Raw genomic sequence first — 16009 nt, 5'->3', positions numbered from 1 at the left:
CAAAGGCAGTCCTAAGAGGGAAATTTATAGCACGACAAGCTTTCTTCAAGAGAATGGAAAGAAAGGAACTTAACAAGTTAATGGGACATATAAAGCAGCTGGAAAAGGAAGAACATTCCAATCACAAACCCAGTAGAAGAAAAGAAATAACCAAAATTAGAGCAAAATTAAATGAAATTGAAAACAATAGGATTATAGAACAAATCAATAAATAAAAAAGTTGGTTTTTTGAAAGGTCAATAAAATAGATAAACATTTGGCTAACCTAACTAGGAAAAAAAAAAGAGTAAAATCTCAAATTTCATCAATCAGAAATGGCAAAGACGAAATGACAATGGACTCCTCAGAAATTAAAAAAATCCTTAATGAATACTACAAGAAAATTTATTCTCAGAAATAGGAAAATCTGAAGGAAATTGACCAATACTCGGAAGCATGCCACCTTCCAAGACTTGGCCAGAATCAAGTGGAAACACTGAATAGGCCTATATCAAGTTCTACAATAGCATCAATTATTTAAAATCTCCCTAAAAAGAAAAACCTTGGACCAGATAGCTTCACATCAGAATTCTACCAAACCTTTAAAGAGGAACTAGTACCTATATTACTGAACCTTTTCCAAAATACAGAAAAATAAGGAATATTACCCAATACATTCTATGAAGCAAACATCACCTTGATCCCCAAACCAGAAAAAGAACCAACAAGAAAAGAAAATTATAGACCAATATCACTAATGAATATTGATGCAAAAATATTCAACAAAATCCTAAAACAGAATCCAGCAACACATCAAACAAATTATACACCATGACCAAGTGGGTTTTATCCCAGGATCTGAAGGCTGGTTCAATATACGTAAATCTATAAATATAATTCAGCACATAAACAAATTAAAAAAACAAAGACCATATGATTCTCTCAATTGATGCAAAAAAAGCTTTTGATAATATCCAGCATCCCTTCATGATCAGAACACTTAAGAAAATTGGTATAGAAGGGACATTTCTTAAACTGATAGAGGCCATCTACAGCAAACCCACAGCCAATACCGTATTGAATGGAGTTAAATTGAAATCATTTCCACTCAGATCAGGAACCCAGACAAGGTTGCCAATTGTCTCCATTGCTCTTTAACATTGTAATGGAAGTTTTAGCCATTGCAATTAGGGAAGAAAAGAGGATCAAGTGTATCCATACAGAATTAGAAGAGATCAAACTTTCACTCTTCAAAGATGATATGATTGTATATCTGGAAAACACCAGGGATTCTACTACAAAACTCTTAGAAGTGATCAAGGAATACAGCAGCATCTCAGGTTACAAAATCAACATTCATAAATCAGTAGCCTTTATATATACCAACAATAGTCAAGCTGAAAAAACAGTTAAGGACTCTATTCCATTCACAGTAGTGACAAAGAAGACGAAATATTTGGGAGTTTATCTAACAAAGGACATGAAAGATCTCTATAAAGAAAACTATGAAACTCTAAGAAAAGAAATAGCTGAAGATGATAAGGAATGGAAAAACATACCATGCTCATGGCTTGGAAGAATCAACATTGTTAAAATGTCCATACTACCCAAAGCAATATACAATTTTAATGCAATCCCTATTAAAGCTCCACTGTCATACTTTAAACATCTCAAAAAAATAATACTTCATTTTATATGGAATTAGAAAAAAACCTCGAATAGCCAAGACATTACTCAGAAATAAAATCAAAGCAGGAGGAATCATGCTACTGTAACTCAGACTGTACTATAAATCAATAGTGATCAAAACAGCATGGTACTGGCCCAAAAACAGAGAGGTAGATGTATGGAACAGAATAGAGAACCAAGAGATGAATCCAGCTACTTACCGTTATTTGATCTTTGATAAGCCAATTAAAAACATTCAGTGGGGAAAAGATTCCCTATTTAACAAATGGTGCTGGGTGAACTGGCTGGCAACCTGTAGAAGACTGAAACTGGACCCACACCTTTCACCATTAACTAAGACAGGCTCTCACTGGATTAAAGATTTAAACTTAAGACACAAAACTATAAAAATACTAGAAGAAAGTGCAGGGAAAACCCTTGAAGAAATCGGCCTGGGCAAATATTTTATGTGGCGGATCCCCCGGGCAATTGAAGCAGCTTCAAAAATACACTACTGGGACCTGATCAAACTAAAAAATTTCTGCACAGCCAAGAACACAGTAATAAAGTAACCAGACAGCCCTCAGCATGGGAAAAGATATTTGTGGGTTATGTCTCTGATAAAGGTTTAATAACCAGAATCCACAGAGAACTCAAGTGTATTAGCAAGAAAAGAACAAGTGATCCCATCTCAGGCTGGGCAAGGGACTTGAAGAGAAACTTCTCTGAAGAAGACGGGCGCATGGCCTACAGACATGAAAAAATGCTCATCATCCTTAATAATCAGAGAAATGAAAATCAAAACTGCTTTGAGATATCATCTAATTCCAGTAAGATTAGCTCATATCACAAAATCCCCAAACCAGAGATGTTGGTGTGGGTGTGGAGAAAAGGGAACACTTCTGCACTGCTGGTGGGAATGCAAACTAATACTTCCTTTTGGAAAGATGTTTGGAGAACACTTAAAGATCTAAAAATAGACTTGCCATTTGATCCTACAATTCCTCTACTAGGTATATACCCAGAAGACCAAAAATCACATTATAACAAAGATATTTGTACCAGAATGTTTATTGCAACCCAATTCATAATTGCTAAATCATGGAAGAAGCCCAAGTGCCCATTGACCCACAAATGGATTAATAAATTGTGATGTATGTACACCATGGGATATTCTGCAGCCTTAAATAAAGATGGAGACTTCACCTCTTTCATGTTTACATGGATGGAGGTGGAACATATTCTTCTTAGCAAAGTATATCAAGAAGGAAGAAAAGTATCCAATGTATTCAGTCCTACTATGAAACTAATTTTTAGCTTTCATATAAAAGTTATAACCCAATTATAACTTAAGAATATGGGCAAAGGGGAAAGGGAGGGGAGGATGGGCAGAGGGAGGGTGATTGGTGGGACCACACCGATGGTGCATCTTACCAGGGTACATGTGAAAGTTACTAAATGTAGAATATAAATGTCTTAACACAGTAACTAAGAAAATGCCAGGAAGGCTATGTTAACCAGTTTGATGAAAATATTTCAAATTGTATATAAAACAAGTGTATGGTTCCCCATGATTGCATTAATATAACAGCTACGATTTAATTAAAAAAAAAAAAAGAAGCAGCTTGGAATTTGTAACTCAAGTATTACAGCTATGGACTGGAGCTAATGTGCTGGCCCAAAAGTGGACATACTTGGTTTTATTTTCCTTCATCCTTATTTTCCACTTTTATTTATATTTTATTTAATCATAATTTAAGTGCATGCATTTTTTTTATAAACTGCCTGAAATTCTTTTGGAACAAGGCAGGATGTTAAAAATGTACATGAATAAATAAATATACTGGAAATGTGATGTTTTCCATGAATTAAGTAGTATGACTCATAAAACAATGGCATATTCTATAACATTTTGGATATTATGATTATTCCTGTGTTTTAAGTAATTTATTATGTAGTGTGTTTTATGCCTTCTATGGCCAGTTTAAATTCACTGATTCAGAAGTAAAAATAAAAGCGATCTAAGGAATTAAAGAAAAAATATATATATATTTTTACTTAGCTTAATAAACTATGTGCCAGATGCTGTGCTCGGTAACAGCAGGTAGAATGATGAATAAGGAAAATGATTACCCTTCATATCTTGTTAACCTAGTGTTAGAAAAAGATTTATTTATCAAAAAATCCTCCTATAATATAATGAGATGATATAAAAGACATCTGTGCCAAGTGATACGGAAACACAACATCAGGGCAGCAATTACATTAATCTAGAAAGTTTTGAGACTAAGTAAAATTGGACAGCTTGAGGAATAAGTAAGAGTTTATCAGTTAAGGCAAGAAGATGAGATATTATTGCAAGAGGGGCCTGCAGGGCTAATGTCAATGAGTCATGAAAAGACATGGTGTTTGGGAAATTATTGTGGCTTGTAATGGTTAGAGGAAGAATTTGACCATGAACTTCGGGTCTATCTTCAGTCTTGGGTTCACCACTTATTAGATGTGCAATCTTGACCAAACTTGACTTGAGCAATCCTCATTTCTAACATAGGGATATACCCAGACACAAAAAGTAAAGGCATAATAAATAACAACAACAAAAAAACCTTCCTTATTCTTCATCATGTAAACAAGCACATGAGAAAACCATATACTTGGACCATATCAGGCTAGATTTTTGAAGAATTGCCTTTAATAGTTCATCAAAGACTGAAGAGTTAATGATCCAATCCATGTTTTAGAAAGATAACCCTTGTAGTAACATTAGAGGAAGACACAATTATGGATAGAGAGAAGTTAACAAACTAAAAATAACGACAGAAGGTGAAGACCTACTCTAAGTCATGGAAGAAGAAATGTGGACACGATCTTAGGACTAATTAGGTCTTGACAGATACTTCCAAGTTGTTGCCATGTAAGGTGAGGTAGTGTCATTAACTGAGTTATCAATTCCCAGGCATGAGTAGCAGAGCTATATAAACTCAATATAGAGCCTGCATTTTTTCAGCTGTTTCTTTCATTCTTTTTAAAAAATAAATGATATGTAGACACTGAGATGTCATATTCAGATAGAAATGTATAGGTAAGAGGTTGGATATATGATGCTGAAACTTAAAGATATGAGGTATAGTTACAACAACCTGGAAAGTACAATAGTGGCCTGGGCTGTAGATTCTGGTTAGGTAATACCTCATTAATTCATATCACATTTATTGGTCACCTAACATCACCTTCTTACACTGTGCAAAGCGCAGGTGACTTGTTAAAATAAGTGTGGTCATTGTTACCACTATCGGTGAAGGAGTTGAGACAAAAATATGCGATTACAAACTACAGTAAGGGCTCTAAAGCAAAAGAGCAGGGTACATGCATTGTGTTCACTTACGATGGGAAACCATTCATTTCTGCAGAGGGGGCAAGATTCAGAAGTTTCCTGGAGAATTTCGATTTGCTCTGAGGATGAATAGGGATTATCTGGCTGTGAGGGATATGTGGGGAGGCAGCATGCTCAGTGCTACATGTATTTCTGCAAACATTGTCAGTAAAACCCTTACAGTGAGAATCACACAGTGAATGAATAGTAAAAACAAAAACAGCATAAATGAAAGCCAAATTGACTGTTTGGGGGATAAACAAGAACAGATGCCAGAGAGGCTGGGTCCACCCTGAACTCTAGCAGAGAATCTCAAAGCATAGAATGAATAGTGGCAGCTGCCAGGATGTGTGGAAAGAAAGCTAATATTCTGAGGCTTGTTTTTAGGAGGAAAAGAGCAGAAAAAATTTCAGACTTGAGGCTGAAATAGAGTTCTGGAGATGAATAGTATGAAGGTAGGATGGAGATGCATTGATTAAAAATGGAAAATTATTCTCGTATCTTAAAATGTGGAGGTTATTGCTGCCCTTCAGTTACAAGACAGTAAGTGGAAAGGAAGCCAGATTATAGTAGGTGAAGAACTGAATGGAAAGTGATAACATTGTAAGCAATGCTTTAAGAAGCTTGAACACAGAAAAGAGGGTAAAACTTGAGAATGGGCAAAGGCAGTTATATATGATCCAGGAAGAGTTTAATTTTGCCTTGTGCTAAAATTAACCATCTTCATAAGCAAAAAGGAACAAAGTGGTGGGAAATTTAAAAAAAAATGGTGTTGGAAAAATAAAAGAAGAAAATAATAACTAATAAGACAAGTTTGAGAAAGCAAGAAGGAGTAAAGAGGTCAAAAGCTGAGCTGGAAAAATTTGAGTCCCAAGAAGAGGAACACTCAGTATGGAGGAAGGTTCCAAAAGAGCCTCGTGTTGTAGAAAGTGATACTTTTTGTATAAGGAAGGACATAAAAATGTGAAGCTAGAACATTCAATCCAGCACTGCACTTATAGAGTTATGCTTTGTTGCCCAATTTCACAACTAAGCCACAGCTGTGATCCTGCCTGTGATCACAGAGCAAAGAAGGCTTTGTCTTGTAACACAGAGCTCAAAAGTAGCTTGAATATAAATGAGACGATGTATTTATTTATTTGCAAAAACTAACTTTAAATGCCAGTAAGCACTATCTATATGTTAACTGTAGGTTGTGAAACCCACCTGAAAAATATATTAAAAGCTTATTTCTTTTTTTTTCAAACATACAACATTGCTGGGTATCGCTGAGCAATTATTCCTATGAGGCACATTAATACATGCTAGTTTTCAAACTTTTCACATGTTCTTTGGATTGACAGATAATTTAACTACCTTTTGTTTACTAATGTCAAAAGCAAAGCATTTCCTCCAGGGTGGTTAGTAGGAGAAGGTATTAAAATGACCTGTGGACAAAGCATTTGTATTTCAAGAACATTATTATTTTCTACTGAAAAAGAAGTATTTAAGCAGAAGTAGACCATGCTGAAATAGGTAGATAGGCTACTTTTAGACACCATACTTAACTCCCTTTAGTTCTAAGAACATCTTAGTTTTTATTTTAAAGGTAGCTTCATGAAACACTTTAAAAATTTGTTTGAATTATGAAATTGAGTGGAGTATCCACTGATAAAGTTCAAAAAACATTTCCATGAAGGCAAAGAAGTCCTCTATTGGCACTACATTGTCAGATGTAAGACTAGAAACTCATCTATTCTTCCATTCAACCAATAGTCCTGAAAATGCCCAGTAAGTGCCAGGCATTGAAATGCGAAGGGCAAGCCACATGCCGGGTGAAAGGTTCTCTTTAACTAAAACCACAAGAACTAAGATAACATAATAATCTCAACTGTTGTCATGAAAATTAGGTTGAAACATGGTGAATTCAACATAGATTTATTTTGGCTACATGCGATTCAAGATATGGGTAGAATCCAGTGTTCATCCACAGTAGGTTATTGCTTTTAGAAAGCTTTATCAAGAATTTATGTTTTTCATTTGTAGGCACGTCCATTTCCAAGTACAAGGACTGAGGCAGTATGCCATTTGATAGGCCAAATTACTCTGTCAATTTTATTGGCACTCACTAACATTAACAATAATATATCAATAAATGCGTGTATGATAATTTATACGACAGGATGCTTCTTTTGTGACATACTTACAAAGAACAAAGTACTATTTTATCTTCAAAAAGTATTAGTATAAAAGTTCATGGGCAATCAAAGCAGCTAAAAGAAAGTAATTATACAGACACAACAGAAAAAGTACTCTACTATGTGGGCAATGAAAACATAAATTAACATTAAAATGTAATAGAAATGCTCAAATTGTCTATGAATTAAGTATAGAAAAATAATCAGATTTCTAAAAAAATATTTCTTTATTGGCTTTGTTAGTAGGGAAAACGTGACTTACAAAATGAAATAAAGCTGCAGACTTTTTAAAAAGTCAATGGCTTACAAAATTAAGAAAAAAGAATCAGTTTTGAAGTATAACATTCATGTCCTGTGTTTAAAGTAAAATATGATCGGGAGGAGAGCAAGATGGCAGCCGAGTAGCAGCTTCCTTGCATCTGGGCACTGTGAGTCCGGGGAGATAGGACTCAAGGCATCTCTGGCTGGTGAGATCTGCCTATCATCACCCCTGTGAGGATACAGAGAGTCAGCGAGAGACTTCTGGACCCCAAGAGGGGGACAAAAACACTGGAAAACCGGCAAGGGGTCGCGTGTCTTCAATCAGTCTAAACCCGCCCGCAACTGTAAGTTCAGTAGCAGCGAGACTGCAAACCGGAAAGGCCTTGCCTGTGAACTGTTTTGGTGTCTTTGGACTTGGCACTCAGTTGAGCTGCCTTGGGGAGAGCCTGAGCGCGAATGCGGAGAACTTTGGCCGTTGTCTAGGGCCCCAGTCTGAGCCGCTGAGCCAAACGGAGCTAATAGTGTTTGGCTGTGGGCCACAGGGAGCCATTGTGAGAAATCTGCCCTGGCAATCTCCACACTGAGGGTCGCAGAGCTAGAACCGGGTGGGAGCTGGTAACCCAGCACCGAGTAGCCTAAGGGTGGGGTCTGAGCCGCCTTGCAGCCCTAACCCTCAGGGGCAGAGTGAGACTGGTTTTGGCACACTGGGTATGTGGATAGCCACTTCAGCAGTGATTCCAGCGACAAGCACTTTCCTGGGAAGGCTTCTGCTCAGCAAGTTTACAAGTTCAAAGTGCCTTTTAAGTGGGCTGAAGAGAGATTTAGGGGGTCTACCTGCTGGGGTTTCAGAAATCAGCAGCCTCCAGTGGTATCAGAACTGTGATTAACATCTCATACCCCAGAAGACCATGTGTTGCCCAGACAATATTCAACAACATATACATACTGCTTTGTTTTTGGTTGTGTTTTTTTTTTTTTTGGTTTGGTTGTTTTTTTGTTTATTTTGATGTTGTTTTGTTTTCTAATTTCAACCTTTTCCATACAGATCTTTTTTGTTTCTCAATTTTTCTGGTTTAATTATAATTTCCGATTGCTGCCTTTTTTAATAACTAGAACTTCATTTTTGCTACTGTTTCTACCACTATTATTTGGTTTTTCACCCAATTTTATCCCGTAAAGTTTTCTGTTTGCTTGTTTTGGTTTGATTTATAGCATTTTTGTCTTTCCTCTCCACTTGGTGGACGTGGAGTACTGTGTCTGATCAGGTTAGCAAAGAGCTGCTGACCTCAAGGGAACCACCCCACTGGGCACCCCCAGAAGGTGCTTTTTTTTTTTTAAGGTTGTGTCAAAGTACCCTACTCTACACCTATATTGCTCTGTCTCCCTATTTCTGTGCCTCTATTCTTTTGTCAATATTCCTTTTACCCATCCCCTCTCCTTTCTCTATTTTTCTTTTTTTTTCTTATCACTCGGTCCTCCTTTCTTTCATCCCTTTCTTGCTCTTCAACCTTCTCACCCTTCTGGTCCTGTACCAAAAGGACTCATCTAACCCTTAGTCCACAGGCACGAGAACTTAAAGAGCAAGAGGAAGTGAAAGGAAAATTAGGGCAAGGAAACAGATAAATTACTCATGAGGAAGAATCAGCAGAAAACTCCAGGAAACATGAACAACCAGTCCAGAACAACCCCGCCAAGGGACCATGAGGTAGCTACTGCAGAGGATTCCACCTGTAAAGAAATGTTAGGAATGACAGAAAGGGAATTCAGAATACACATGATGAAAACAATAAAAGAAATGATGGAAACAATGAAGGAAACTGCTAATAAAGTGGAAAATAACCAAAAGGAAATGCAAAAACAGAATCAAATAAGAGATGAACGATATGAAGAATATAAAAAGGATATAGCAGACCTGAAGGAAATGAAACAATCAGGGAATTTAAAGATGCAATGGAAAGTATCAGCAACGGGTTAGACCATGCAGAAGAAAGAATTTCAGAGGTAGAAGACAAAGTTGTTGAGATAACTCAGATAGTAAAAGAGGCAGAAAAGAAGAGAGAGAAAGCAGAACGTTCACTGTCAGAATTATGGGACTTTATGAAGCGTTCCAACATACGAGTTATAGGAATCCCAAAAGGGGAAGAAGAATGCCACAGAAGAATGAAAGCCATACTAGAGAATATTACAAAAGAAAATTTCCCAAATATCACCAAAGTATCTGACACACTGCTTTCAGAGGGCTATCGGACCCCAGGTTGCCTCAGCTCTAACCGAGCTTCTCCAAGACACATTGTGATGAACCTGTCCAAAGTCAACACAAAAGAAAAGATTCTGCAAGCTGCCAGGAGTAAGCGCCAGTTGACCTACAGGGGCAAATCCATCAGAGTGACCGCAGACTTCTCTAATGAAACTTTCTAAGCAAGAAGATAATGGTCATGTACCTTTAATCTACTTAAACAGAACAATTTCCAGCCCAGAATTCTGTATCCTGCTAAGCTAAGCTTAAAAATTGAGGGAGAAATCAAATCATTTATGGATATACAAACATTGAGAAAATTCGCCACAACAAGACCAGCTCTACAGGAAATACTTCAACCTGTTCTGCACAATGGCCACCACAATGGATCAGCAGCAAAGTAAGAACTCATAAATTAAAGGACAGAACCTAACCTCCACACTGATGCAAAAGATAAAACTAAGCAATGGACTCTCACAAAATAAGATGAATAGAATAATACCACTCTTATCAATTATCTCAATAAAAGTTAATGGCTTGAATTCGTCACTGAAGAGACACAGATTGGCTGACTAGATTAAAAAACACAAGCCATCCATTTGCTGTCTGCAAGAAACACACCTGGCTTCAAAAGACAAATTAAAGCTCCGAGTCAAGGGTTGGAAGACAATTTTTCAGGCAAATGGAATTCCGAAGAAAAGAGGAGTTGCAATCTTATTTTCATATTTATGTGGATTTAAAGCAACTAAAGTCAAAAAAGACAAAGATGGGCACTTTATATTGATCAAGGGAAAAATACAACAAGATGTTTCAATTGTAAATATTTATGCCCCCAATTTAAATGCTCCCAGATTCTTGAAACAGACCTTACTCAGTCTGAGCAATATGATATCTGATAATACCATAAGAACAGGGGACTTTAACACTCCTCTTACAGAGATGGATAGATCCTCTGAACAGAAATTAAACAAAGATATAAGAGATTTAAATGAGACCCTAGAACAACTGTGCTTGATACACGCATATAGAACACTCCATCACAAAGATAAAGAATATATATTCTTCTCATCACCCCATGGAACATTCTCCAAAATTGATGATATCCAGGGACACAAAACAAATATCAATAGAATCAAAAGAATTGAAATTTTACCCTGTATCTTCTCAGATCGTAAGGCACTAAAGGTGGAACTCAACTCTAACAAAAACGCTCAACCCCACACAAAGGTATGGAAATTAAACAATCTTATGTTGAACAACAGATGGGTGCAGGAAGAAATAAAACAGGAAATAATTAACTTCCTTGAGCATAACAACAATGAATACACAAGCTACCAAAACCTGTGGGATACCGCAAAAGCAGTTTTGAGAGGAAAAATCATCGCTTTAGATGCCTACATTCAAAAAACAGAAAAAGAGCGCATCAACAATCTCACAGGCCATCTTATGGAATTGGAAAAAGGAGAACAATCTAAGCCTAAACGCAGTAGAAGAAAAGAAATATCCAAAATCAAATCAGAGATCAATGAAATTGAAAACAAAAGAATCATTCAGAAAATTAATGAAAAAAGGAGTTGGTTTTTTGAAAAAAGAAATAAACTAGATAAACCATTGGCCAGACTGATGAGAAATAGAAAAGTAAAATCTCTAGTAACCTCAATCAGAAATGATAAAGGGGAAATAACAACGGATCCCACAGAGATACAAGAGATCATCTCTGAATACTACCAGAAACTCTATGCCCAGAAATTTGACAATGTGAAAGAAATGGATCAATATTTGGAATCACACCCTCTCCCTAGACTTAGCCAGGAAGAAATAGAGCTCCTGAACAGACCAATTTCAAGCACTGAGATCAAAGAAACAATAAAAAATCTTCCAACCAAAAAATGCCCTGGTCAGATGGCTTCACACCAGAATTCTATCAAATCTTCAAGGAAGAGCTTATTCCTGTAATGCAGAAATTATTCCAAAAAATTGAGGAAGAAGGAATCACCCCAACACATTCTATGAAGCAAACATCACCCTGATACCAAAACCAGGAAAAGACCCAAACAAAAAGAAGAATTTCAGACCTATCTCACTCATGAATATAGATGCAAAAATTCTCAACAAAATCTTGGCCAATAGATTACAGCTTATCATCAAAAAAGTCATTCATCATGATCAAGTAGGCTTCATCCCAGGGATGCAAGGCTGGTTTAACATACACAAGTCCATAAACGTTACCCACCATATTAACAGAGGCAAAAATAAAGATCACATGATCCTCTCAATAGATGCAGAAAAAGCATTTGATAAAATCCAGCATCCTTTTCTAATTAGAAGAGTGAAGAGTATAGGCATAGGTGGCACATTTCTAAAACTGATTGAAGCTATCTATGACAAACCCACAGCTAGTATTTTACTGAATGGAATAAAACTGAAAGCTTTTCCTCTTAGAACTGGAACCAGACAAGGATGTCCTCTGTCACCTTTACTATTCAACGTGGTGCTAGAAGTTCTAGCCAATACAATTAGGCAAGACAAGGAAATAAAGGGAATCCAAATGGGAGCAGAGGAGGTCAAACTCTCCCTCTTTGCTGACGACATTATCTTATACTTAGAGAACCCCAAAGACTCAACCACAAGACTCCTAGAAGTCATCAAAAAATACAGTAATGTTTCAGGAAATAAAATCAATGTCCACAAGTCAGTATAAAATCAATGTCCACCAATAACAGTCAAGATGAGAAGCTAATTAAGGACACAACTCCCTTCACCATAGTCTCAAAGAAAATGAAATACCTAGGAATATACCTAACGAAGGAGGTGAAGGACCTCTATAAAGAAAATTATGAAATCCTCAGAAAGGAAATAGGAGAGGATATTAACAAATGGAAGAACATACCATACTCATGGATGGGAAGAATCAACATTGTTAAAATGTCTATACTTCCCAAAGCAATCTGCCTATTCAATGCCATTCCTATCAAAATACCAACATTGTACTTTCAAGATTTGGAGAAAATGATTCTGCGTTTCGTATGGAACTGGAAAAAACCCCATATAGCTAAGGCACTTCTTAGTAATAAAAATAAAGCTGGGGGCATCAGCATACCAGATTTTAGTCTGTACTACAAAGCCATAGTGCTCAAGACAGCATGGTACTGGCACAAAAACAGAGACATAGACACTTGGAATCGAATTGAAAACCAAGAAATGAAACTAACATCTTACAACCACCTAATCTTCGATAAACCAAAGAAGAACATACCTTGGGGGAAAGACTCCCTATTCAATAAATGGTGTTGGGAGAACTGGATGTCTACATGTAAAAGACTGAAACTGGACCCACACCTTTCCCCACTCACAAAAATTGATTCAACATGGATAAAGGACTTACATTTAAGGCATGAAACAATAAAAATCCTCAAACAAAGCATAGGAAAAACACTGGAAGATATTGGCCTGGGGAAAGACATCATGAAGAAGACTGCCATGGCAATTGCAACAGCAAAAATAAACAAATGGGACTTCATTAAACTGAAAAGCTTCTGTACAGCTAAGGAGACAATAACTAAAGCAAAGAGACAACCTACACAATGGGAAAGGATATTTGCATATTTTCAATCAGACAAAAGCTTGATAACTAGGATCTATAGAGAACTCAAATTAATCCACATGAAAAAAGCCAACAATCCCATATATCAATGGGCAAGAGACATGAATAGAACCTTCTCTAAAGATGACAGATGAATGGCTAACAAACACATGAAAAAATGTTCATCATCTCTATATATTAGAGAAATGCAAATCAAAACAACCCTGAGATTTCATCTAACCCCAGTGAGAATGGCCCACATCACAAAATCTCAAAACTGCACATGCTGGCGTGGATGTGGAGAGAAGGGAACACTTTTACACTGCTGGTGGGACTGCAAACTAGTACAACCTTTCTGGAAGGAAGTATGGAGAAACCTCAAAGCACTCAAGCTTGACCTCCCATTTGATCCTGGAATACCATTACTGGGCATCTACCCAGAAGGAAAAAAATCCTTTTATCATAAGGACACTTGTACTAGACTGTTTATTGCAGCTCAATTTACAATTGCCAACATGTGGAAAGAGCCTAAATGCCCACCAACCCAGGAATGGATTAACAAGCTGTGGTATATGTATACCATGGAATACTATTCAGCTATTAAAAAAAATAGAGAATTTACATCCTTCATATTAACCTGGATGGAAGTGGAAGACATTATTCTTAGTAAAGCATCACAAGAATGGAGAAGCATGAATCCTATGTACTCAATTTTGATATGAGGACAATTAATGACAATTAAGGTTATGGGGTGGGAGGAAAAGCAGAAAGAGGGATGGAGGGAGGAGGGTGGGGCCTTGGTGTGTGTCATACTTTGTGGGGGCAAGACATGATTGGAAGAGGGACTTTGCCTAACAATTGCAATCGATGTAACCTGGCTTATTGTACCCTCAATGCATCCCCAACAATAAAAAAAAATAATAATAATAAAATAATTCTTAGTACAAGACCATATCCTAGACCAATCAGAATCTCTGGCCACTAAGAACTGGTATTGCTATTATTTTTTCCTTCTTTCTTTTCTTTGGTTTTGACGTATAACTTAAATAAAGTCCATAACTCTTAAGAAAAAGTGAAATATGATCATAAAAATGAAAAATAAATCATATTGAAGTAAAGAAAAAGAAATCAAATCAGTAAGTACATTATTGAAAATATAATGGAAGAAGCATTTTAAGTGGATATAATATTAGAAGAAATCCTCCAAATACAACTTTTTACTATCATGAAGAATGTTTTACATATCATTAGGGTATGTCCAAAGCATCCTCTTAAGGCAGGTATATAATAATCTATAAAATGTTAAAGTAAACAGCGGTTGTAGCAATGCCACAAATCTCCACAATCTCCAGGACTGAAAGCCTAAAAATGGACACCACTAATCTCAAAAAATATCAATCCTTAAAAATGTTGTTTATATTTTCCTTTTGGACTGTATGGGCAATGTAAAATTCCTAAGTATCTCAACACGGACGTATTTATTCCACAAAACACTACAGAGATAAAAATGGCACCTGAGCTTTTATAATTAAGCCACAGAGAGGGGGATAGGTAAGGAGTGCTCAGCCTGCTGACAGAGCCTGCAATTCTGTAATGGGCAATGCTAATGCCCACTTTCTTTTCAATCTATAATAATGCGGTGTGGTGTTTAAGAACATGAACTTAGATTTGGCTTCAGGTATGTTTACTAACCAGTTGTGTGCCTGTATCCAAGTAAATTTCCTAAGCATAAGCCTCTTCATCAGTAAAAAATGAGAATTAAAAGAGACTTTGGCTGTAAGGATGCCGTAAAGATGATGTGAGTGAGTCTACGTTGGAATCTTAGCACAGTGCCTGACACATAGATCTCAACAGATGCTGGTATGATTTGAATTCATATATATATAAATGTATATTTTAATACATATATGAAAGTGCTTAATGTCAATTATAGAAACATGTTACAAGTTGAGTTTATTAGGACATCCTTTTAATTATAATAAGGAAGCTCCGTCTTACCTTGTCATTTACTACACTCTTCCCATCCCAAGCCCATCCTCTTTTGGTGAAGTAATTTACAGTTGCAAATTCAATTAGGGCGGAGAACACAAAAGCGTAACACACGGCGATGAACCAGTCCATGGCAGTCGCGTAAGCCACTTTGGGGAGAGAGTTCCGAGCACTGATGCTTAGAGTGGTCATTGTGAGAACAGTCGTTACTCCTGAAAAAGAGAAGATTGGAACTAAAAACATCAGTAAGTATTAGCTGGGCAGCAAGGGAAATAGATTATCCCCCCACCCCAAATGCTGACTTCACTACCACTTTTATTGACTAAAAATCAAAACAAATGGAATGATTTTATTCTGTTTTATGGCTGAGCAGTATTCCACGGGTGTGTGTGTGTGAGTGTACACCATATTTTCTTTATTCACTCATCTTTTAGGTTGATTCCATATCTCTGCTTTTGTGAATTATGCTGCAATAAACACACAAGTGCAGGTGTCTTTTTAATAAAGTGACTTCTTTTCTTTTGGGTAGATACCCAGTGATGGGATTCCTGGATAAAATGGTGGATCTACCATTATTAGCTCCTTGAGAAATCTTCATACTTTGTCCCATAGCAGTCATTCTCATCTGGATTCCCACCCATGGTGTATAAACTTTCCTTTTTTAAGACATCTTCACCAACATATATTGTTTTTTGATGGTATAACAATGGTGACTCTTTGGTGTAAGAGTTTCAGTAACTCAT

The 16009-nt window shown here is 36.6% G+C and overlaps 1 protein-coding gene across 5 annotated transcripts in view; it reads right to left on the bottom strand.

The window, feature by feature from the left end:
* GABRA2 (gamma-aminobutyric acid type A receptor subunit alpha2) overlaps positions 1-16009 on the bottom strand; it is a 168646-nt gene that overhangs the window by 19218 nt on the left and 133419 nt on the right. For all 5 annotated transcript variants that reach the window (XM_053578071.1, XM_053578070.1, XM_053578073.1 and 2 more), the window contains one exon: positions 15276-15478. In XM_053578071.1, the coding sequence (XP_053434046.1) occupies positions 15276-15478 (203 nt within the window). The remainder of the gene's footprint in view (positions 1-15275; positions 15479-16009) is intronic.

Source organism: Nycticebus coucang, chromosome 23 (assembly GCF_027406575.1).
Source record: "Nycticebus coucang isolate mNycCou1 chromosome 23, mNycCou1.pri, whole genome shotgun sequence".
Lineage (NCBI taxonomy): Eukaryota > Metazoa > Chordata > Mammalia > Primates > Lorisidae > Nycticebus > Nycticebus coucang.
The sequence above is the reverse complement of the archived record's forward strand: the minus strand, read 5'-3'. Positions and strand labels throughout refer to the sequence as shown.